The sequence below is a fragment of the Pangasianodon hypophthalmus genome, chromosome 5 (assembly GCF_027358585.1).
Source record: "Pangasianodon hypophthalmus isolate fPanHyp1 chromosome 5, fPanHyp1.pri, whole genome shotgun sequence".
In the NCBI taxonomy this organism is placed as follows: Eukaryota; Metazoa; Chordata; class Actinopteri; order Siluriformes; family Pangasiidae; genus Pangasianodon; species Pangasianodon hypophthalmus.
The window spans coordinates 21,351,286-21,376,431 of NC_069714.1; the positions used below are offsets into that span (position 1 = coordinate 21,351,286).

Below are 25,146 nucleotides of genomic sequence, written 5' to 3' on the forward strand. Positions count from 1 at the left end.
AACATTTTAGGTTCCCAAAAGAGTCTTAAATGTTCTCACCAGAGTCTGCAAAAGTCCCCCATACAAGGCTGTCTAAACATGGTACTAAACTAGACTGTGTTGAAAGACTGTATATTCTATTCATGGCCATGGTTCCTCTATAAATACACAGTAAATTAGGAATTTCTGAACTTCAGAACTAAATATCAATTCCAATGAATCTGATGGTTCAGTGTTTCTCGACTTAACGCAGTTTATATTCTCCAGGGTGGATTTATAAACATTTTAAAACTCCCAGAACACTGCATTTCTGAAGGGGAGACAGCACAGTTGTAGACTGTTCAGATCCACACTTTCTAATATTAAGAAAACCACCCATCTACATTTAGGTGCCTACCTTGTTGTTTTCTTTCATTTCACTTAGCAAAAGATGACATCATATTTACTTTGGAATTTGGGTCTTAACATCTTAACATCTGGCCAATCAGATGACTGATTAGAAGGACATCTCAGTGTAGAAAAGAACAAAGGGGATGATGTGAGGAAAGTTTAAAAAAAAAAACAACTGAATAATACTTGAGATTCATTCATTCAGCTTCAGAAAGCGCTTTATCCTGATTAGGGTCACAGTGGATCCAGAACCTATCCCAGGAACACTGTGTGTGAGGTGGGAATATATACACACCAAATGGGAGACCAGTCCATCAGTACACACAAGAACAGAAATGACAAATTACAATTTTAAGGAACACATTTTTAGAACATGTGCTTACTGCTTTTGTCTACTAAAGTGTCTTTGTAGTTTATATAAAAGAAGATGCTAGAAATGCTTTATTACCCTCTGAAGTATGAATCAATTTATGTTAATATTGCCATGTTGGGCCACAGATTTCCAATGCATGCTGGACGATTTGCTGTCTGAAACATGGGGTCCAACCAGTTGGGCAGATGGTCACTGATGAGTAGGAGATAAGTCCTTCGATGTTACACTCAAAGAGGTGGTGATTCATTCAAAATCTCTCTTGGCTATAGGAGGAAATCCAAGCTCCAGTTCACTATCCCCCCAGCTCCCCAGATTTCCACAGAAGTGGTGGATAGTGGACAACAAATCTATATCTGTCACAGGAATCTGGATATTGAGCTCCCAACTTATTAACAGGCTTGTTGGGTAAACAGACTCCTCCATTATAAGGCCATATCCTGACTGTGATGATGTGGTTGTTTTTAAGGTTTAAGATTTTTTTTTTTTTTACTTAATTTTAAACGAAATAAATTACAGATAAGAATTTCATTTAACAGTTATTGGTTACTGTTAAATAAAAAGACTAATTGTTAGTTAAATTATTTGCAATATTTTACAACCATAAACCATTTCTTTGAAAAAAAAAAAGTAAAAATATCACATTTTACGTACTTTTTTCTCTTGTGAATTTATAGGTTTGCTCTCTCTTTTTTTTTTTTTTTTTTTACAGTGCATCCCTGTACTTGTGATTTCTGTTGAACACTGCTCTGTTGCTGAGATCACTGCTTCAAGCTCTCCAACCATATAGTAAAGTGTAGGCGTGGAGGACCAAGAGTTTGTAAAGGTCTCAGAGGACATGACTGGTCTGGAGGTTTATTAAGAACTGGGCAGTGACACAGAGATAAGGATGGGGATGGACCCATGACAGATTTAACTAAAGCCTCAGTAGGACCTACAGCTGCTCTACTACCCTATATGGCCAAAGGTTTGTGGACACCTGTCCATCACACCCTTATGTGAGTCTTCCCCAAACTATTGCCACAAAGTTTGAAGCACACAATTGTCTAGAATATCTTCATGCACAAAGCAAGTTCCATAAAGACATGATTTGCTAAGATTGGTGTGGAACAACTTGAGTGGCTTTTACAGAGCCCTGACCTCAACTTAATTAAATTAGGTAAAGCTTAAACCATTTTTACTATTATTACTCAGGGAAAAAAATACACAGCAACTAAATACCATTTTGTTTACACATCTGAAAATGTTTTTTGCTAGCCACTTCCCACTGCTAATGCTAAACTGCCAACAGTAGCTAAATGACACAACCGGCCAAATATGAAACGTATGGCATGAAGTATAATGATATTATATGACATATATAATGATATGATATTATAATTGAGTTAATTCGCATATGCACAAGGATCCAGTTGGTTGTAGACCATTCTCACAACAACTGTGTTGTCATATCCGGTAATTAAAAGTAGCGTTCCATTTGTTTTCTTCTTTGAGTAAAATATACACTCTGGGTTTTAGCCACATGTATACATGAATTAAATTAATGCAGATCACTGAACACTGAATCACTTTTTACAGTTTATAAATACATTTTGCAAGACATATTGATTTGCAATTCCCAAAGTTTGTTCTTTAAGTTTAAAAATGAGCAGTATTTCACTAATTGAACAGCTGGCTACCGAACACTGAGCATTTCATTTCAACATCATGATTTGCCATTGAATTTCAGTATAAATAAAGACCACATCATACCCTCCTATATGGGAGACTTGTCTGGATATTTGAGAACACTGGATTCAAAGGAATAGCTTCTGTCACATATTCCTGTGAAAAAAACATCACATATTTTGAAAAGCACCCACTCTTTACAAATTGTCCCCTGCTGTGGCTTTCTCCTTTGGGACAGCTATCTGTAAGGGTCTGTGCTTGTTATTGTGGGAAATCAATAAAGTTTGTGTCATGTATTCACTACCACACAAATGAAACCCTGTATCATCCGTTACTTTTTAAAAGAGGACAGCTGTGTCTTCATCTAAAATAAATACAGCATTTACAGTGAGTTTTTTTCTTTTCTGCACAAGTAGTGTAAACAGGGTTAAGGGCATGATGCAATGTAAAAAAAAAATTCTTATTTGGATTTGCATATAGAAATTAAGTATGCAAATGCATACTAAAAGAGTATACATGATATTCACACCCAAAATGCTTAGAGATTTTGCCAACTTTAGAATTTTACACAGTTTGAAAGCCTTTGTATATACAGTATTACTAAACAGGACAACTTCTAAAGAAGAAATACTACTAAATACAGTTCATGTGTACAAGTCATGTCCACTTTTAAACAGTGTTCTCTCTCAGCACCAAGCAGTCCAGCAAAGACAACTTTCATATGTATTTTTAATAATTGCTACAAAGTTGTTGCACACACCCAGTAAAATGTGCAGATGTTTTTTTCATACTCCCAGTACTCTCCAGAGGAAGGAAAGTTCTTCCTCTGTACGAAGGACGGCCTTTTTTTGCATAAAAGTCTCTGTAGGACCAACAGGCGATCTTGTTTCCTGCCTCCTTTCCTCCTCCTTCTCTATAAAAACCCCACCTCTCTCTCTTTCCTCCACATCTGCCTTCTCTTTCCGATCCCTCAAGTCGGCCTGAAGGAAAATCTTTCAAGATGGTAAGTGCTGACGTAGATCAACTCTGACTAACATTCCTTTTAGTAATCTAAAAAAAAACCAACAACATTAATATATACACTCTTACTGGGTGTATTTAATAAGAGACAAAGAATATTACATAGGGGTAACTGTATATTATAGTTTGGTAATATCTATACTGTCAATGTGTAGTCCATTAGATATTTGCAAATTAAAGAATAGTACTGGATAAAAGTAGAAAAAAAGTAGAAAAGTAGAAAATGTTTAGACAGAGTTACTGTCAAGGGCACAGAGAGAGAATGCGTCTCCTAATAAAGAGGATGTGGCTGAGGCCTTCAAATCCAAATCCCAGACACTACTACAGATTTGGGAAGGAATTCTTACCTCAGTGTCTAGCTGAGCAACATTCAAGTAGTTCTGCAATCCCAAAATATCTACAAATTTCTTTCCTAACAATCCAGCAACAAAGAGATCTTGTTTGACAGCAATGCCTTCATTTATAAGAGAATGAATGCATTCATGTGTCCTTATGATATAGAGATTCACTGGTAGTAGATGAGATCATGATTGACAAAGACTGAAGAGACTGGAGTATTGGGGAATAAAGGATATGTCTGTTCTGCTAAAGCAGCCTGGACGAGATATCTCTGCTTGTTACACAAAGGAGAGTGTGCAGCTCAGTGGGACAGGGAAGGGGGTGGAGTGAGGGCTACCCGCTAAGGAACTGGGCTATTTCCTGTCTAACACACAGTTTCTATAAACTAGTTTGAGTATGACACTCACAGGCAAAAAAATCAACCTGATTTTATGAGAAATTCATATGAATTTGAATCAGTGAGGAAGATGTGGTTGTATTTTGTTTGTAATTCCATACAAATGATGACCTGTTTATCCCCTCATGTGACTTAAGTTGTGATGAAATTGTTATGAAATTGCATGATTGAGACCGTGTTGCAAAAATATACAAATATTCCAGTGGGTGAACTGAACAATAGATCAGGGGTAATAAAAAAAAGAACTGTGAATTTATCTGAAAGTGGATGTGAGATAAGTGTGTTTAGCACTAATTTGAGAATTTGCCCCAGGTATTGATGTCCACACTGAATCATTGCTTATTAGTTAAGAAAGTTTGTTAAGATAGTTAAGAATCTCTTGGGTGTTTGATACGGTGCTGTTTTGACCAGATGCCATATATGGAAAAAATGTCCCTACAGACCAAATGACAAAGGAATATACATTACATTCATTCATAATACCATTAAACTAAAACATAATTATTAAATACAGATTTTTCTTAAAATTTACATTCCGTTCTGATGTATTCTTGTAGCGTGAGTGTATCTCGATGCATGTTGGTCAAGCTGGGGCCCAGATGGGAAATGCATGCTGGGAACTTTACTGTCTGGAACATGGGATCCAACCAGATGGCCAGATGCCCAGTGACAAGACCTTTGGAGGAGGAGATGATTCCTTCAACACTTTCTTCAGTGAGACAGGAGCAGGCAAACATGTTCCACGTGCCATCTTTGTAGATCTGGAGCCCACTGTGATTGGTACGATGACACTGATTTAGCTCGTGAGAACACCATTTGAGTGAATATTTTGCTGTTTTGCATATAAAAGGCAACTGAGCGTACTTGTGGTCCAGTTATTTAATGATTTTTATGTGCTATTTTTATACACAGATGAAGTACGGACTGGCACATACCGCCAACTCTTCCATCCTGAGCAACTTATCACTGGCAAGGAAGATGCTGCCAATAATTATGCTCGTGGGCATTACACCATTGGAAAGGAGATCATTGACCTGGTGTTGGACCGGACTCGTAAACTGGTTAGGTTTTCCCATTTTAGAAAAATGTTGTACTTTCACGACAGACCTAATTTTGGTGCCAAATTCCCTATTAGAAATTAGAAGATAATATAAAATTTGTGTTAACATATTACATAATTATAAAATTATATACAGATTAATCAACTGTAATATAGAAAATAAACCTCACTTTTCTCTCACCCCTACAGGCTGACCAGTGCACTGGCCTTCAGGGATTTCTTATTTTCCACAGCTTTGGTGGAGGTACTGGTTCTGGCTTCACCTCCCTGTTGATGGAGCGCCTCTCTGTTGACTATGGCAAGAAGTCCAAGCTCGAGTTTGCCATCTACCCAGCTCCCCAAGTTTCCACTGCAGTGGTGGAGCCCTACAACTCCATCCTGACCACCCACACCACCTTGGAGCACTCAGACTGTGCTTTCATGGTAGACAATGAAGCCATCTATGATATCTGTCGCAAAAATCTGGATATCGAGCGTCCTACTTACACCAATCTTAACAGGCTCATTGGCCAAATAGTCTCCTCCATTACTGCTTCTCTCAGATTTGATGGAGCTCTGAATGTGGATCTGACAGAGTTCCAGACAAATTTGGTGCCCTACCCTCGCATCCACTTCCCTCTGGCCACCTATGCGCCTGTGATTTCTGCTGAGAAGGCATACCATGAGCAGCTTTCTGTTGCTGACATCACCAATGCCTGCTTTGAGCCATCTAACCAGATGGTAAAGTGTGATCCACGTCATGGTAAATACATGGCATGTTGCCTCCTTTACCGCGGAGATGTGGTGCCCAAAGATGTTAACTCTGCCATTGCCGCAATCAAGACCAAACGCACCATCCAGTTTGTGGATTGGTGTCCCACTGGCTTCAAAGTGGGCATCAACTACCAGCCCCCTACTGTTGTTCCCGGAGGAGACCTGGCTAAGGTGCAGAGAGCAGTCTGCATGCTGAGTAACACCACAGCCATCGCTGAGGCCTGGGCCCGTCTAGACCACAAGTTTGACCTGATGTATGCCAAGAGAGCCTTTGTGCACTGGTATGTGGGAGAGGGCATGGAGGAGGGCGAGTTCTCAGAGGCCAGAGAGGACATGGCTGCTCTTGAGAAGGATTACGAAGAAGTGGGCACTGACAGTATGGGAGATGAAGATGAAGAAGGAGAAGAATACTAAAGAAAACAAATGGTGACCAATTTTTTTTGTTGTTGTTAATTGCAACATATGCACTAATTAAAGAGTTGTTTTGGTCAAACAAATCTCAGATTCTTGTTATGTTGCTTTAACTGACTTAAAATAAAATATTCATTTAAAAAAAACACGAAGCTACATTTCTGTGCTATATTTCTGGGGGGAGCAATTCCAAGGGTCCTGGCAAGTGGCCTAAGAGAAACCATTAGGAAACAAAAATTTCCCAGTGCAGTGCATTAACCTGTAAGAGGCCCAAAATTCCTACTGATGGCCCTGACATATATACAAATTTAACATGCACCTTTTAAGTGGAAAGATACAGTACATTTAAATTTTTAACTTAAAGAATCAAATATAATTTAATCTAATCTACTAGTCTATATAGTGAGCATTCAAAAAAAAATCACTTCGTTGTTATTAATTATGGAAATGTTACATATGTTGCTGTAAAATGCACCAATGTTCCAAAGAAACATTTAAAAATCCAGATGTTAAACCTGAACCCTTTATGTTTCATGTTTTGGGATTTTTCCTTTCTGACATCTGTCCAACAACTGGTCAAGCCATGATAGATTAATTTAACCAAGAACAGATCTGAGCTTAATTTATCACACATGTTGATATTTTGCATTACACTTGTCGCATCTGAGTACAAAGATGTGCTAATATTAACACAATTTTAATTTGAATATAAGATGTGAATGTTTAGTGTAAGTTTTAATGTTCTATAAACTTGTAAAATGACCACCAACGGGCTAATCACTGCATAAAATAAGAAACGCTACGTTTTATAGGTACTGTTGATTTCGTGGGCGCACAAAAGCTTAACGTAAATATCGATATTAATGTATTTCCTAAATCAATATAGAAAAATAATCTCATTACATAACGTAAAAACTTGCTGGCGCCATTTTTAATTCCGCTTCAGCTATCCAATCACCGAACTACTGTCGAGTGTTAAACTGATAGCCAATCATAGCTCAGGATGAGGTTGCTCAGTATCCAATCATAGCGGAGGAGGCGGGATTTTTGGGGTGTTTAAGGGTGAGGAGGGGGGCGCTGAGAGAGTTCAGTTCCCTTGTGTCAGTGGGCGGAGTCAGTGACGTGCCAAAACACTGGCGTGTCTGTGTTTTTTTTAGAGCTGTCGCTCAGCTGATGGTGACGCAGCGCGGCTGTAGGAGGGGACGCACGATCGAGAGACAGATATAGAAGCGGGAATAATAACCCGCTCGGTCTAGTAAATGACACACAGCGAGGTGAGACGAAGCGTAAGAAAATAACGGCATCGCGTGACACATCGGTTATAGTCATCGTACAGTCTTCGCGAAGGATCTGTGTCTGTGGCACGAGCTGTCACGCAGCGCATTCCAGCGGCTGCCTAGGCAACATACTTCAGCCTTGTTTATTTAGAGAGCGGCCGAGGAGACAAAGCGCCGGTCCTCTCTGGTGGACACTTCTCAAAAAGGTAAACTGCCTCTCGGGGTTAGTTTTGGGGCTAGTGTGGAGTCACGGAGTGTGTGTTGGAGTTCTTGAAAGCATGATGGCGTCCGCGTATGTAAGCAGCGCAGCTGTCAGCGGCCATTACGGCCCAAACTAATTACAAACTTTGAGCTTGACATTAACAGCACATGCTGCCTGGCTTCCAGTGAACTCCACGCTCTGATAGGATTTTCTCTAGAATGAGGCCTGTTGTACTTTCATACAGACAGCCCCACAGTTTGTGTTTGTCCTCATAAACAAAAAGAATTAATAGTCAATTCAGTGAACTGTCTGAATGGACTTATGGCCTGAGTTTATGCAGCCTGGCATAAACTTTATATATCACAGTCACAATACTGTAACACTAGAGGGGTCCAACATATACACAACACAGCACTACTGAAACAATATTTAATTAAAGCCATTCTGGGTGTCAAATAACACACTGCATTATCATTATCATTCCATAGTGTATCTCAATTCAAAATAAAGCTGTTAAATATTATAGGCTAATAATAACACTGTCACTGACTAGGCTTTGGCACCATTTGTGATCCTGCTACTGATGTGTAATAACACTCATTTTGCATGACAATGTTCATTGAGATTGCTTGCGAGTTCATTTTATTTTCCATTTGTCACTTGGTACAGCGGGTGCAGTGAGGACAGGAAGACATGGTGGATTACTATGACATTCTGGGAGTGTCACGCAACGCCTCTCCAGATGACATCAAAAAAGCGTAAGTATCCACACACCCAGGATAACAGGATATCATTTTCTTGCTGAAACGCAGCTACCCATGGTGATTGACCCCTTTATCTCCTGGACGTGACGGACAGTCTAGATTTAGATTTCTCACATTTGTAAGTGTGGTGTGTAATTTTAGAGCTTTGTTCTGCCGGTGAAGCAAAAAGAAATCACAATGAAAACACTGATAAGCCCTGACATGTCCCCAACCAACCTCACCACCAACTATGTATGCCTGGTCCACCAACTGTGTATTCCTGGTCCACCAACTGTGTATGCCTGGTCCACCAACTATGTATGCCTGGTATGCAGCTCTGTTCTGGCTGGGGGCAGAGTAAATTTTCAGCTTGGATAAATGTATAAAAAATCCTGAAACAAACTAGGTAGTTCAATTGTATGGCAATATTGTGAATACAGTATTCAAGTCAAGTGGATTTTTATTGTCATTCATCTATATAGCCTGTATACATTTGAATGAAATATCATATTCATAATGAAATTACTCTTTCATTCATTTTTCAATAACTACTTTGTCCTGGTCAGGGTTGCGATGGATATTTAGCCAATCCTGGGAGCACTGAGCACAAAGTCCAGTCCATCCCAGGGCACTATGCACACACATTCATTTACAGCATTTTGGCAGACACTCTTATCCAGGCAACTTACATTTATCTCATTTTATACAACTGAGCAGTTGAAGGTTAAAGGGCATGCTCAAAGGGCCCAGCAGTGGTAGTGCAGGGATTTGAATTCATGACCTTCTGATCAGAAGTCCAGCATCTTAACCACTGAACCACCACTGCCCACAAAGAGAACACTCCCAGTGGTGAGAGCGTAGGATCCTTAGCCACTAGACCACCAGGGAGACATTCACTTGCTCATTCACACCTAGAGGCCAGTGTAGCCAATTTACCTACCACCCTTGTTTTTGGGAGTTGGGAAGAAACTGGAGAACATGGAGGCAACCCACATGTGCACGGGGAGAACATGTGAAACTTCTCGTAGACAGTAACCAGAGCTCCAGTTCAAACCAGGGACCCTGGAGCTGTGAGGTGCCAATGCTACCTGCTGTGTCAAAAAAATAATCACATTGTTATTGGCTTAGAGACACTTTTAAGCATTACAAAATTCTGCTTTGGCTGACTAGCAAGAAAATTCCCTCCATGTTCACCGTTTTGCACAGTTTGATTTGCTCATACCAGTGTAGAGCAGGTCGGATCTTGACCTAGTTGGGCTAGATTCACAGACACTTGCAAAAGGATCAGAAGCATTGCTTAATTTGCCTGGATTATATTTCCAACCATGTTCGGTCGCATTTAAGCAATAATTCAACTTTGGAACAAATGCAAATATTAGTGATTTACTTAAGTGATTATAACAACTTGCTGATGGCTGTTTTTCACAGCACAGCTACACAGTTAGCATGACTGAGCACATTTCTTTCATGACTCAGCAGTATGTAGGCACAATAGACACAGTCTTGGACCACCATCAGGCATCTCTGTCTGCTTAGTGCTCGAATAGAGTACACTAACTATTTAACAAATCCTTGTTCTGTTTGTCAGCATTTGATGACCAGTATTTGTGTTGGAAGTCCAGTTATGAATGAGTTATGAATGACGTGAGCGGGTAATCTGAGAACAGACCAGTCTTCTAAAAGGTTATGTGCTGTAAAGGCATTGATAGAAAACTTGGTATGTTCATTTGTGTGTGTATGTTATGTATGTGTGTGTGTGTGTGCATGCATGTGTAGATACAGGAAGCAGGCCTTGCGGTGGCACCCAGACAAGAATCCAGACAACAAGGAGGAGGCAGAGAGAAAATTCAAGGAAATTGCAGAGGCCTATGAAGTCCTGTCAGACAGTAAGACTGCTTAAGCTGTGGCTTATAAATCATAATTATTTAACAATAATTATTTTCTTCAATACTAATGCAGTGCTGTATTTTCACATTTCTCAGGAAGTAAACGAGAAGCATATGATACTTATGGCAAAAGTGGCATGCCAAGCTCAGGTGAGAAACTGAAAATAGTACATTCTTTTTGATTTTATATATATATATATATATATATATATATATATATATATATATATATATATATATATATATATACATATATATATATATTTTTTTTTTTTTTATTTTATATATGTGTATATATATAAAAATTTTTTGTATCCCTTGCTTTTCAAAGGCTCTGGCGGTGGCTCTTTTCCCGATGACTTCCCAGGATTCACCTTCACATTCCGCAGCCCAGATGAGGTGTTTCGGGAGTTCTTTGGAAACCAGGATCCATTCGCTGACTTCTTCGGTTAGTCTGAGAGTCATTGACTGCTTTAACTGTAGGCTTATTGACTGCTGCTGCTGTTTTTTTTTTTTTTTTTTTTTTTTTTTTTTTTTTTACAAATCCTACAGCTCTAATGGGCGTATCACATTCTCCTTGTTCTGTTGTTTGTAGTGTCCCACTCTGGGCTGTGTGCGAGTCTTAATAAATGTCTCATTACTCTCTAGATGATTTCTCGTTTGGCGGCATGCACAGTGGGATGCGCAGCGCTTTTCATGGACACCATGGCCCCTCCAGACTTGGGCCCAGTCGCTTCTTCTCCTTTCCCTCAGCAGATGGTTGGGATTCATTCTGTAGCACATGCTCCCATAAATGTTTTTCATAGTCTTCAGTTTAGCTAGATTCAGCTTATATTAACCATATACAAAGTAAATATAATGGAAATAATGCAAATGAATACAGCAAAAACAAATTGCAGTAAAAGCAAATGTAACATGTAATGTATGTTCAATGCTTTTGCTTTGTGGCCATGCTGATAGAACTACATAAGCTTCTGTGTCTGTTTTATTTGGTTAATTTAATTTTGACTGTGGTACATCTCTGCAACTTTTTAATGACATTAAGCATTATGTGTCAAAGTTCTATATAAGATATTTGACATTTTGATAGAAATAAAGACACCCACAAACCATTTTGTGTGTGCTCACAACCCACTTTTGGGTAGTGACCCACCAGCTGATAACCACTTTTGTAGGTCATGTGTAATTTCGAATTAATTTCATGCATACTCACTTATTTACGGAAATAACACTGTCCTAATTAAGTACATTATGGTTCTTTTCTTTCATATGCAGTTGACTTCACCACCTTTTCTTCTTCCTCACTGGGAGGCCTTGGGACTGGAGGGGGGAATTTTAAGTCTGTGTCCACTTCCACACGGATTGTCAATGGGAAACGTACCACAACAAAAAAGTCAGTTTAATTCTATATGCATTATCTTACATTCTGTCACTTCAATATTATCACTTGGTTGTTCTCTTCCTTAATAAGCTAATGTTACTTAAAGTCAGGCTCAGGGGGTTATTTACGTACACTGTATATGCTGAAGAAAGTTTTTAAATTAATAGTAAATATTTGCATGCCCTCTCATACACAAGGGACCAATTAGGTGTAAATCACCTCCCTTAATATTTCTTTTTGTTCCATGAAAAGCACAGCTGGAGATCTTTTAAATACTTGTCTTTACAGGATCAGAGAGAATGGGCAGGAGAGAACAGAGATTGAGGAAGATGGGGTTCTGAAGACTGTCCTAATTAATGGTACTTTTTACACTCCATCCAACAATCAGCCCATATAATCCTGAATTCTTTACATTGGTTTAAATCTGGTCAAGTCAGGTTAAGAGGAGCTTCCCATTGTAACCTCCTGACACTGTAACAGATTAGTATGTGTGTAGCAGTGAGTCTAATCCAGCTAAGTGTGTGTTCTCAGGTGTAGAAGATGAGATGGCTCTAGCTCTGGAGCTCAGCCGCAGGGAGCAGTCTAGCCAGCCTCAGCGGACAGAACAGCATCAGCTCCCTGCCAACGCTGCCCACTCCAATCTGGCCAATCACAACCCCCGAAACAGCACCCAGCGCTCCTTCAGCTCCACCCCTTTCTTCAATTGCCCCAGTGACAATGACGAGGAGGACGAAGACCTGCAGATGGCACTGGCGTACAGCCTGTCCGAGATGGAGGCCCAGCAGCGGGCAGCCGCCTCCACCCAGGATATGATCTCAGGTGCCAGGGGAGGGCGGGGCAAGCTGCAAAAAGGGAAGGATGCTAATCACGAGCCCAGATCAGTGAGGGATGGGATACATGAATCAGCACATGAATCAGTACAAATCACCTGTACATCTCCAAAGGAGAAAGGAGCAGGGAAGGAAAGAGGGGAATTAGAAAAGAGTGCCAGCCCAGAGGGGGTTCTTTTAGAGGATAGGAAGGGAGAAGAACGAATTGCCAATGGTACCGCTGTGATGAAACGCAAGAGGAAGTGTCAGTGTGTGGTGTGTTAAGTGGGAGTTAGAAGTAATCCTGAGTCCTAGAACAGAGGGAAGACACGCTGTTCAACACTGCTGCATGATACATTCAGTATTAACCCTGTTTATGGCTGCTGTCTTGAGCTTATCCCTATCTGAAGTTTTGTGTAGCATGTTAATAGAGAGATCTTTGCTTGTTTGTCACTGAGGGTAAGCCACAGTATTAAGAAGACTTTTTTTTCTTTTAAATTTTAGTGTGAATAACAGGACTGGTGCCAATTTATCACAGAGAGGATAGTTCTGCTAACTCATGGGCTTTATTTGAAGATGTTAATGCTTCAGAAATGGCACAGTGAACTGAAGCAGTGTAATAACAAATCATATCTCTATACACTATTTGTTTCATACTAAGTCACGTTTGGTAGATAATTTGGTTGGTTTGTTTACCATTGGTTTATTTTGTCTTACTTCTGCTATAACATTGAAACTGACATGATGCTGAACACTGAAGTAGGTTTAAAGTATTGATCACTTGTATTATTCAGATTATGAACTAAAAGTGGACTGGTGTCATTAATCAGACATATAAGTGTCAGTTCTGTTTACATCTGACATACTATATCTCTTAAAAGGAGGGTTAGCTGCAGATGTGTTCTTCTAGCTTTTTTTTTTTTTTTTTTTTTTTTGCCACGGCAATATTTGGAGTTCTTTTCAAGAGATAGTGTTGAATGTGGAGAGGAAATTTCTCAAGTGATGAGGAATTTCTCAAAACGATGCTACTATGAATGTTTATGAATGTATACTCAACAGAGTGCAAAAACAGAATTTAGGCTGATTCTGCCGTGTCTAAAGATGTTTGTGCAGTAATGGTATGCCTCTTACACTTAATGTTATTCATCATAATGATGTGATAAATCACCCCCTCTTGTATTTTATACAATCAAACTTTAGGGAAACTAAACAGCACTTAATTCAAGTGCAGTGAATGTATGTTTATGATGAAGATTGGAAAGTGGGATTTTGTTAATAAATGTGTTGTAGACTGTATTAGGTGTTATTCAGAATGAATCATATGTTGGTGATGTTCAGTGCCTTGAGAATGTTATATTTGATGTGCCAACTATTGTCAGTGTTGCCAAAGGTGGTAGATATGTCCTGTTGTCACCTGCGTTTCCATTTTTAATTACATAAATGGTCAGCAGGTATAAAGTTTTTGTAGTGCTTGCAAGTTTTTTACACAATTCTCAGATCAAGGGAATATCAGTTCTCTTATATGCAATAGACACAATGTAAAAAAAAAAAAAAGCCACAGATCAAAATAGAAGAAGAAGCACATACTGTTTTCAGACAAGCAGAATATTGCTATGTAAAGAGAGCCTTTTTTTATGAGTGACAATGTCTGTTTTATTGATGAATATAATCTGAAAGTCTTGGAATGGAAAGATGAAAAGTATTGGTATAATTATAAATATAATATTTGCATTTTATTTTTACACTTGTGTTTAATCATTTTGGTTTGACAGCACTATGAGAGAGAACAATAAACCTCAGAGAACAAATTTTATAATTGGTTAAATAATCTTTTGTACAAAATGTGCTATATTTTGGTCACTTTATAACACTGACAGAGATTTTCTTTTGCTTTTGAATTATGTGCAACAAACATATCTAATTTCCTTTTATTATAACTCTAAGCTTAATTTGTTTCCTATTTCTTTAGATTAAAACAGATTATTCCTCTAGTATGTTATCACCAACCCCTTTGTTTGTTGTGTCATGCATTCTTGTGTCATAATTAGTCCTTTTTTTTCCTTTGTGTGTGTGTGTGTGTGTGTGTGTGTGTGTGTTTGTGTGTGTGTGTGTGTGTGTGTGTAAAAGTATCTTATCTGCATCTTCATATATTTGTGATTTGGTGTGTTTACCTGACTCCCTCTCCCTGCTGTTACAGAGTCTGACTTCCAGGCCTTCACGGGCTGAGTGGTCACCATGTCCCCCCCTTCTCTCCCCCTGAGGTAAAAAGTAGTTTAGCATAAACACTGAACCCTGTATATTTTTATTTTGTGTGCAGTGTCCCCTAATACCAGTACCCCTTAATTCCCCAATTTATCTCTGAAAGGGTAGGCTGCCCTATTTTTTTTTTTACAGTGCATTTAATTTTTAATTTTATATTTGATGGTAGACTTGATTATGTAAATTAGAATTTGTAATTGGAGTAAATCATAATGAGTTTCACCAGGTCGAGGGTTGCCTACTCCTATAGTATCTAATAGCACAGTAGCATTACATTTACTGTGTGCTATAATTTAGAGGATAGCACTATAATAAGGGAAGAATTTTATTCACATGACTGTCTTGTGGTACTCACTCTAACCATTTGCTAGTCTTGGCCTGTGGTGTGGTGTGGCGTGCAGTAGAGAATTAAACATACATAAGTCTGTCTCAATGACAGCACTAATGCCTCGTCCATCCGTGTGCCCTGAACAGGTGAAGAGCTCCCACGTGCTCTGCTCTCCCTCTGGCTCTCCTGCTGCTCAGACTCTTTTCAAAGTTTTATTTGGAAAAATACAACAAGACAAACAGGTCAATATATTTGCTAAGAATTTGTGTGTGTATGAGTTTGTCAGTGTGCGTGTCCAAATCTCTAGATGAAAGACTGGAAATTTATTTAACAATATGCTGATGTTCATAAAGTTTGTCAAAGCTCATTTGTGGAACATTATCATGTCTTACGTAGAACGTTACTGGGCAGCATTTTGAGTCATGTCCTCTGTTATGTATGCAGTGAATGTATGGTGCTTTTAGAGCACAAGATTCAAAATCATCTGAAAGATAAAGATGAAACATTTGTCTGGTGGGTTTTTATGTTTTTATGTTTGGAAACACATCCTGACTCGTGCACACTTACCTGTAAATGAATCCCAGAAGCCTTTGCTTGAATCCAAACTAATCAGAACCGATGTAAAGTGCACGTGTTCTCGACACTACTGTGCTGTTGCACCTGAGTGGCATTTTGATGCACCATCATTCAGACAAAAATAACACCCTTAAAAATAAACCCTTGCTGCTTAAATACATAAGAAATAAAAGATGATAGGGGTGTACTATTGTAGGCAAATAATCGATGATGCCATCGACACCTCAAAGTTGAATGTTGAATATTGAACATGTCCTGAAGTGTTTTATTTCTCGTATACCACAGCACTTTGCCAACAATTAGAATTTTTAATGTATTAATGAATAACACTTTGAACTTTTATCCATTTGTGGATACATGTAATCCATCAGTTCCTGTTATAGCAGTTTCCTGATCAGCCTCTCTTATTTTATACCTCTTGAAGTGAATAAGGCAAAAAATCTGGAGCTTGTCATATTAGCATATCACCAAGCTGGCATGGTGGAAAACATACTGGCTGTTACAAAGCGCCAGCAGCGACACCTGAGACTCCTTCTATTAACATTAAATAAACTTCTAGTTACAGCTTCACCATATGAATGATTATACATCTTTGGTAAATAGCAGCACATTTTTTTTAATTTGTTTATTATTAGTGATTGATTATGTGTAGCATCCACCATATAAGCCCCTGTGAATGAGTTGTTACTATAAAAAAGATAACATGCTAGAATGAGTGCATTAGCATGAACCTTAAAGATAACACTGTTGTAGATAATTAATCAACACCTTAATTAACACTAACCCTATGAAAATTCCTTTAAATTACTTTATCATTCTCGCATTCTTAATCACAGTCAGCTGTGTTAGTCCTGAAGCAGCCTGCATGGTAATATATTGTATGATGGACTCCAACGCTATAAAAGACTGACAAAAGAAAGACGGGACAACATAAATGCCTCACACCATGCTGCTGCACCACACCACATTTAATTCAGAACAATGTAAAAATTATAGTCATATATTTCTGTTTTTTATATAGTTTTTCCACACATTTGCTACAGGAATAAACAAATAGACTTATCAATGAATTATTTACAATAATCACACGACAGAAGGTATCCACAAGTCATAAAGAACACAAGGAGAAGCGAGCACAATGAGTGATGAGTATTACACTTTGCGCTGTGAAACACTAACCAGGCAGTAAATTACACTCCAAACAGAGTGTTCCTGTGTTCAGGTTTTAGTGCTGTGCATACATATATATTCACCATGTTTGCCTGAAAAGGACACTAAATGTGTTCTGATGATGGAGTGATATTGTATTTATTGGCAACATCCACTGGCAAGAAAAACAGATATGCTCACATTTGCCATTCTGACATTAGGTCCATTTGTATCAGTACCTGAAGCTTATATAAAGTTTCATCTGACCTTTTACCCAGCAATGACTGATGCACACATAAATCTCTGACCATCATACTGCTTACACAGTGGCGCAAAATTCATGGAGCCTTCCCTGCTTTTTAAACGAATAAGGCCATGGTTAGAAATGTATTCTGAAATTTCTCAAGCTTGGTTCAGTCTATGTAACGGCTTGTGTGAGTGTGTGTGTGAGGAGAGGGCAGTATGCATATGAACAGGGTGCCACACTGCAGAATGGCTCACTGTGGGAGGGCTTTCAGGATGGCATTCACTTCCTCTGCCACAGCTGTGAGGGCAAACTCAAACTGGTCCTATAGAGACAGAAAAACAACATATTATACCTCTGCACACACACTCGCACACTCGCGCACACATATTCACAGTAGCCTACACAGGTATTGGTTTTTAAGGAGGAGCTTATATACACATCCTACACATCCTACACATCGATATACAGTATAAACTTGCAACAAGACTGCAGTGAATTGTGTACCTTGGTGCGCACCATACTGGGCCTCTGATCACGAATGTGCTCCAGTGTTGCAGCGATATCAATCTCTTTAACACCTACAAACACAGTGTCACCTATTAAGCCTGAAGTATGAGAAGGAAAATTTCAGTGTTTAGAGTATGAGTTATACTGCCTACATACCTTTCGCCATGCGGTTCAGGACCATGTCAATGAGAATGTAAGTACCAGTTCTTCCAGTCCCGTCACTGCAAGGGATCACAAAATAAATGATTACCATCACAGCTCTTAACCTTATCTTATTCTGTTCAGCAATATTAGCTCTGATTGAATAAACCATCACTTATATAAGATTATTATATAATCTTTCTAGCTTAAATCATCTCTGTGATGAACAATATAAACAATATTGATGAAAATGCTGTTAAAAAGGCCCTTTGTATGTTTAGAAATCCTCCAAAGGTATGTGTGAGCATGTGAGAGTATAAATAAAAGGGAGAGGGAATTGGACTGCTACTATGGTCACCATTTAGTTCAAATGTACAAAAAAGCTTACTATTTTCTTTTCTTTTCTTTTTTCCATCAACATACATATAGATATGAAGCTACAGAATAGTAACGAACATACTCTCATGTTACAACTTCCTAGTAGTATACAAAACCTTTTAAAATGTTTTTTTTTAAACTGAATATAAGCAATCATGTTAAAAAAAGAAAGTAGAAAAACTGAGCTGTATAAATGAAGACTGATTAATACATAGCTGCAACATTAGTAAAAAAAAAAAAAATACACAGGTCATTTTAACCTGGACAGAACACATTTTATATAGGAGATATGACAGTAACAATAAGACATGAGGGTTCTTGTGTGCCCCCTTGAGCTTCAGATTGGTGTTGCATTTGTTTACCTGCAGTGCACAATGATTGGGCAGGATCGGCCTCGGTAGCACTTATTCACTTTCCTGAAAGAAAATCGACCAGGCAAAAAGCAGGATTAAAATGGATTGGCCATATAGTCATTCATCACATAAAAAAAACATGCTAGTTTTTTTTAATGGAATATGCTATTTCATTCTGAGCTATCTGTAAGATGAAAGTGTGTTGTCTAGAGGAGATGGAGAACACAGATGTCACAGCTGCCACGTTTAGAGGAGAGAGGAAGAGGAGGAAAAGGAGGGAGAGGCGATGGAGCATCCTTTCAGCCTCGTTCCTGCTGCACTCACACCTACCAATGATCATTTTTGTGACTATGCAACTGGACCGAGACTACTAGCTGCAAACCACAAAAATGACACTGGGAGGTGTGCAACGGTCAGGAGCCCACCAACCTCCATTAGCCAGAGAGAGAGGAAAGAGAGAGAGAGAGAGAGAGAGAGAGAGAGAGAGATGGAAAAGAAGAGGGCATAAACCAGGAATAACCCCAAGCACATGGGCAGTAAAGGGAGAACTTTTTTGCAGGGCTTCAGCAACACTGAAACAGGACCCAGATAAGGAAAGAGAGAAAAATGCAAGGATTGACTTAGGACTTTCACCAGTTCACCAGGATGCACTTGTGTGTGTGTGGGTGTGTTTGTGTGTACATGCATGGTTATCACTCCAGTGGAGCTGTAGCAGTACCTGCGGAAATCCAGCAGGGGTCGTGTGGAACTTGGGATGCCATTCGCAGGCCAGCTGAGCAGGTGGAACTGGGTCAGTGTGCGCGTCTCCTGCGTCTGCACATTCTTCAGGTAGAAACTACGCACCAGGAAGTCCTTACACCAGATGTGCTCGGACACCAGGTTGACCTGAGAGTCACAGGGACGTCCAGTAAGAACTAGGAAAACCATCTGGTGCTGCCATACACAAGCATCTGTGCAAAGCTAGAGGTGCTGTATATGATCTTTGCTAGAAGATAGATGATTACAGAAACCAATAGTTTAATTAGACTGTGAAATCAGTGATGATCACTCGAATGACTCGAATGACAAACTGTATAACTACACTGGTTGAGTTTAGACAAATGCAGATCTTCTCAAACTTTTTGTAACCAGGGACTTCTTTACATATAAAATATTTCAGATTCCAGAGCCCCCTATTAGTACAGATTTATTTCTTGAGCATTATTTAAATGTCAACTATCATATTTCGTTTAATTATTGATCCTGTAGAGATTTCTATTCCCGAATTTTCCATCAACAGAACACATTAGGTCCAAGCTGACGTTTATAAGCCGACTTAATGATGGGTTTTTGAGGTAATTCGGATTAAACCCATTCAATTCAAGAAGCCAGTCAAACAAAACAATAAGAATAATAAACCACAGTAATTACAAGAACTCAATAACAAATAACTTTCAGAATAGTGGGTTGCAATTTCCATGGCTATAACTAAAAAAAAAAAATCACCAGTGGTTCTCAAAGTGGGGTCTGGGAAGCATAACCAGAAGTTTGACAAGCAATGGTTTAATTAATATTAATAACATTATTTAATATAGTTAGTATAACTTAGTATAATTGAAAGCAATACAATGTATAGAAAAGTTAATTTAGTTGAAATAATACTCCCTGTACTGAGAAAAGTACCGAAAACCTGTTTACCCAAAACTCACTTATAATGGATGTCTAAGGGCACCTAAGTAAACATTTATGGGAAGCATTTTTACTTATTTACTTATCCTCCTTGCCCCTGATGGGAAATAAGGCAGCAGTGAGACATCGCCATCTATCTCTATCTTGGGCTACTAACTGTGTCATGCCCCATGAGAGGCTCATATTTTTTGCAACACTTAAATTAAGCACTTTACAATTCATAATTTTTCAGGGGGAAGAATTTCTGCTTATCCCCAATGTAGGCAACATAAACCTGTAAACATCGAATTGCCTTAGTTTCAGCTTGAAGGAGCAGGGATACCTCCAACCAGGGAAAGTGTAAGTAACCTGAATTTCTCTTTACTGTATTGTTCCAGTGTGTAAAGGTTAAAACTACATAAGAACAGCTTTGGTAAAAGCTTCTCAAACTGCCCTTAGACTTATAATTAGAATAAGACCTTAGAATTATACCTGAGTTTTGAGTAAACTAGCTTTTCTGTATTGTGCCAGAATTATTGTATGGTAATCACAGATGCAGTGGGTAGAGGTTAGCTGGAGTACTCTGAAGTATTCTGTGTATGCTATTTGTTTCTTTGAGTAATTCAAATAAATGCAGGATCATTCATGGTTTTACAAGCACGCTTGTGATTATGGAATGTGTTTTTCATTGCGTGTAACTAGTTCAAGTTAATGTGTCTAACTGAACTTATTCAGGAAAGATCCAGTCATGTGAGAATTTTCACCTCATAGATGTTGTACAGAGATGATCCTTCATCGGGCCAGTAACGTTCACATTGCTGTTCTCCATCCTCTACTAGAGCAGTCATCATCACGATCACCGTGCAGCCGTTCTCCCATACCATCTACAGTGCACACACACACACACACACACACACACACACACACACACAAATATTGTCAAAGGAAAGACTGCACACAGCAGAAAAGTGGTCTAACGGCCCATCTGTTTTTAGTGAGTAAATGGTTATTGAGCAGAACAGTACGAGAGTTAATTGTTAACCACTGAACTGTTACCGACCTGCCAGAAGTCAGCAATGGTGTGTGGCAGGGGGCCTTGAGTAGCGATGTAAGCAGGCATGCGTGGGTCATGGTCTATCTGTGAAGGAAAGGGGTAATGGTCTCTGACAAGGCTATTAAATTAACTACCAGGCTGGAAAAATGTAACTTCTTCCCCTTTAGAATTTCTGTTTGTTTCCTTTGACTCTGTGTCACACATCAGCAACATTTTTGAGAGTGGACTTTGAGCTGGAGTTCTTACTATAATGCTGGCATTGATGTAGTCCTCTCTAGCGGGGTTCGTCTCCGGCTTCAGCTTCACCCGGGAATGGTCATCTGGACTCACACACACACACACACACTCATTAACACTGACCTTTCACATACTGAATAACACATCTTCAACTAGCGACTTGTAATAATTTCATCGTGAAGTCATCTTACTTCATTAACCCTGTATATTTCTGCAGTTGTGTATAATTACATGCCTCAGATGTAATAGAATAGAGCAGAGAAGAAGTGAAAAGTCTGTCTTACAGGGCACAAACTCAGGGCTGCGGTTCTTCTCCAGGTTGCTCTCGCTCTGGGCGACGGAAACAGAGCTGGGTTCAGCCTGGTACGAGCACAGAGCCTCCCACTCCTTTAGCAAACGGTCCTTATTCTTCAGATGGTCCTCCATGTAAGCCTGGAGAAGCGAGGAAACAGCATGTAATACATTTTAATTAGCAATTTGTTTATGCTTATTTTGTGAGGGCAGCAGCTGGGAAATATGGCTATATATAAAAGGAAAAGGTGCAACCTAAAGCTAAAAAAAAAACTGATTTCATCATTACTGTTGCAGAAAGCAATTATTCTGTGCAGTATGAAATATTATGTAACACTAATATTCTGAAACTCAGTTTACATATTATACAACACAATGCTAAAACTGCATTTACACAGAAATGGTGATATATTTGTATTTTGGTTACAGGTTTGAGAACATGTTCTACAATAATGAGCTGTAAGCAGTGTGTGTTTGTGTGTGTGTGTGTGTGTGTGTGTGTGTGTGTGTGATCGGAGTTCTCTGTACCAGTATCATGTGTCCGGTAGAGATGTCCATGTTGGACTGGGCGGGCTCTTCGCTCCATGAGGGCGTGCTGCTGTGAGAGCTGGGGCTGTGTTGTGGCCCATCGCTGAACTGAGACGACACACTGCTCACTCGAGATGTATCCGTCCCTCTCCGTCCACCTGGCTCTGGACGGCTAAACGACGACTTGGCTGCCATGTGCTGCCGACAGAGCTCCTATCACACACACACGCACACATACGCATACAAGCATGTGCACACACATGTGCAAACACATACACACGCACACATAGATTTATATCTAATATGTAATTACACACTTTCTCTATTAGTTTCACTGTAGCTACTGAATAATTCATAGTAGTTACTGAATAATGTGAATAATGTGTGTGAATAATGTGTGTCATAAGTGAATAATAAGCTGGGAGTTTAAGGATTTCCTCTAGAGCAAAAATATGCCTGCCTTCTCCAGCGGGTGACATAATATCCAAAATGATACGTAAAATGATATGTTCTGTATTAATTTCTTATAAAATTCTGTCCCACCTGGTAATCAAAATGGGTCTCGGTGCCAGCCTCGGGGCCGAGACCCAGCTTCCCTGACTCCAGCTGACGAGCATGATGACGCAGACAAGCAATGGCTAAAGCAACCAACACCACCACACACACACACGCCATGGCCACCACGGTGAGGACAACACCACGTGAGCCATCATTGATCCGCGTGGCCTGGGGAAGCCCGCGTCCCTCGCTTCTCTGGAAAGCAAGAACGAGAGAGAGAGAGAGAGCGATATGGTGGGAGAAAAAAGGCACACTGATAAGATAATAATCATTAATTAAACATTCAACATTAATTTCAACATAAAATTCATCTGCTGAGCTGCATCTGTGTGTGTCGAATCGTGCTGCACAATTCAACAATGAAGCAGCAGTTGAGAGGAAACATACAGAATAAAATAAACTATTTGTTCCAACAGCCGTTTGCACTCAACTTTGCCACTAGAAATGAAGTGATTATTCACCAACACGCCGGGAAGTCAAAGGCCTAGTGGAACATGTCTGGAACAGCAGTGCAGAATAGGAGAGGGCACGAGAGAGGGTGTGTTTGGGTGGTCTGTCTGGCACACTTAACACAGCATCTCCCCCACACTCGCGCACTATGGCTCTTTTGTCTCTCTCTTTGTTTGTGTAAACAAGCTGGATGTCAGTGCCATCATCAGCGACTAATTACTCAAGCAACACACACACGCACACACACACACACACACAGCCACGTGCCAGGCCTCCTCAACCCTCTTAAATAATTAGAGAGAATTACCTGCCCCCTCCTCTTTTTTTCATAATTAACAAGTAAACAATTAAGGAAGTCCCTCCCCCTGAAGAGTAGGGTTAATCATCCAGAGATCTCTTACACTCGCTTATTTACACTCACTGTCACTCTGCTATTCTCTAATTCTGTTACTTCTTTACGAGAAAGAGAAGAAAGGGCAGAAAATGAGAAAGGGAGGGAAAAGCGGTTTGGGCCCCGAGCCTCCAAACCTGCCTGTTGATGTTGCCATGGTGTCTGGGAGCCTCGGCAGGGGAGAACAGGCCCCGGTGCTGCCATGGCAACAAGAGAAAGCTCCGAGTAATCAACGGCCATCAGGGAGAAAGAGAGAGAGAGAGAAATAAAGCGAGTATGAGAGAGACAGGAAAAGAGCGGGAAGATGTGAGTGGAAGAAGAATGCCGAGGATATTACGAACAGCCATTTCCTAAGAAACAAAATGCATCTTAGAATAGATAAATTCTTACTCTCGATATAAAAATAAAAATAGAGAAATTGATTACCACACCTTTGTATGTTCAGCTCAATTCCTTTTTAGTAGTATCCAGTTATTGAAGGTGTGTATATTAAACCTATACATCTTCATTCATCTGTATTTATGTATAAATAAATAAATAAATAAATATCTTCTTCAAAGATGTTTTGTTCTTTCCCCCTCCACTGTGATTAAAATAAATGTAATTATTTTGTATCATATACATTTAATCCCATGTTTATGAATTTTGCAGGAAAAATTGGGAAAAAATACAATTTAAATAAAAAAAAATTAAAACTGATCTGAAATTATAAATCATGCACAAATGAAATAAACTCAGTATATTTACATTTAAACCCACATTTAAATTTGGAATAACTCACTGAAATAAATTCTGAAATTAGAACTGATTTACACCTGGATAAACTTGGTCACAAACCCTACATTTAAATCTCAACAGTTGGTGCGATGGCCACAACTACACCTAGGCCAATGCTGACTCTGAAGACCATCATGGCATACAACTGGAGGGAAAATATCACAGCGCATGTGAAGTTGGTATTTTTTATTTATTTATTTATTTATTTATTTTACATCACTGAACCTAACGGATTTAACACACACTTATCACTCACTGAATTAAACTGAACTGAAACTAAAACTGAACATGGGTGTAAAGCAGCTGTTTTACCGATCTCCCTGCAGACCAACGGCACGCTGCTCACATCCATCCCGAAAGCAAGGCATCGCACAGCGGGGCTTAGGGGTGCACTGTTTTAGCAATGGGAGACGAGTGTGAATACATCCTTCTGCTTCACCACGGAAACGCTGAGGCACCCTCTCCTTTCCTCCTTCTAGCATTTCTCAAAATTCACCAACCGATTCACCCCCTTTTCTTTTCTCAGTCCTCTTCACACGTCTTTTCCCCCCTTTTTTTTATTCTGCTCTCATACCTCACATGTTTCTCAG

At 39.4% G+C, this 25,146-nt stretch overlaps 3 protein-coding genes across 6 annotated transcripts in view; 2 read left to right on the forward strand and 1 right to left on the reverse strand.

The window, feature by feature from the left end:
- The first annotated feature begins 3,271 nt into the window (after positions 1-3,271).
- Positions 3,272-6,533, forward strand: tuba8l3 (tubulin, alpha 8 like 3). Its single transcript, XM_026913000.3, has 4 exons — positions 3,272-3,410; positions 4,721-4,943; positions 5,076-5,224; positions 5,413-6,533. Exons 1-4 carry the CDS (start codon positions 3,408-3,410, stop codon positions 6,388-6,390), a joined length of 1,353 nt encoding a protein of 450 aa, XP_026768801.1. The 5' UTR covers positions 3,272-3,407; the 3' UTR covers positions 6,391-6,533.
- A 983-nt stretch (positions 6,534-7,516) lies between these two features.
- Positions 7,517-15,780, forward strand: dnajb2 (DnaJ heat shock protein family (Hsp40) member B2). Of its 2 annotated transcripts, XM_026911986.3 has the most exons (11): positions 7,522-7,870; positions 8,536-8,624; positions 10,386-10,495; positions 10,592-10,645; positions 10,827-10,943; positions 11,144-11,254; positions 11,771-11,888; positions 12,165-12,235; positions 12,408-12,695; positions 14,883-14,946; positions 15,419-15,780. In XM_026911986.3, exons 2-10 carry the CDS (start codon positions 8,560-8,562, stop codon positions 14,909-14,911), a joined length of 963 nt encoding a protein of 320 aa, XP_026767787.1. In that variant the 5' UTR covers positions 7,522-7,870; positions 8,536-8,559; the 3' UTR covers positions 14,912-14,946; positions 15,419-15,780. The 2 variants fall into 2 exon arrangements, with proteins under 2 accessions (XP_026767772.1, XP_026767787.1); XM_026911971.3 differs by lacking the exons at positions 14,883-14,946; positions 15,419-15,780 and having other exon boundaries at positions 7,517-7,870; positions 12,408-14,691.
- Positions 15,781-16,798: 1,018 nt separating this feature from the next.
- Positions 16,799-25,146, reverse strand: part of ptprna (protein tyrosine phosphatase receptor type Na) — a 38,727-nt gene continuing 30,379 nt past the window's right edge. For 2 of the 3 annotated variants that reach the window (XM_053234550.1, XM_026911960.3), the window contains exons 13-23: positions 22,924-23,133; positions 22,381-22,593; positions 21,846-21,993; positions 21,571-21,644; positions 21,331-21,408; positions 21,035-21,154; positions 19,342-19,508; positions 18,633-18,686; positions 17,908-17,972; positions 17,749-17,822; positions 16,799-17,566 (exon numbers count right to left, since the gene is read on the reverse strand). In XM_053234550.1, the coding sequence (XP_053090525.1) occupies positions 17,495-17,566; positions 17,749-17,822; positions 17,908-17,972; positions 18,633-18,686; positions 19,342-19,508; positions 21,035-21,154; positions 21,331-21,408; positions 21,571-21,644; positions 21,846-21,993; positions 22,381-22,593; positions 22,924-23,133 (1,275 nt within the window). In that variant the 3' untranslated portion in view covers positions 16,799-17,494. Of the gene's footprint in view, positions 17,567-17,748; positions 17,823-17,907; positions 17,973-18,632; positions 18,687-19,341; positions 19,609-21,034; positions 21,155-21,330; positions 21,409-21,570; positions 21,645-21,845; positions 21,994-22,380; positions 22,594-22,923; positions 23,134-25,146 lie in introns of those variants that run through there. The other variant, XM_034304548.2, reaches the window with a different exon arrangement.

Coding starts and splice junctions, on each gene's coding strand:
- tuba8l3 (XM_026913000.3), top strand. Junction 4,944..5,075: donor TCTGGAGCCCACTGTGATTG/GTACGATGACAC, acceptor TTTTATACACAG/ATGAAGTACGGACTGGCACA. Junction 5,225..5,412: donor TGGACCGGACTCGTAAACTG/GTTAGGTTTTCC, acceptor TCACCCCTACAG/GCTGACCAGTGCACTGGCCT.
- dnajb2 (XM_026911971.3), top strand. CDS start 8,560: ATGGTGGATTACTATGACATTCTGGGAGTGTCACGCAACGCCTCTCCA. Junction 8,625..10,385: donor CCAGATGACATCAAAAAAGC/GTAAGTATCCAC, acceptor ATGCATGTGTAG/ATACAGGAAGCAGGCCTTGC. Junction 10,646..10,826: donor AAGTGGCATGCCAAGCTCAG/GTGAGAAACTGA, acceptor TGCTTTTCAAAG/GCTCTGGCGGTGGCTCTTTT.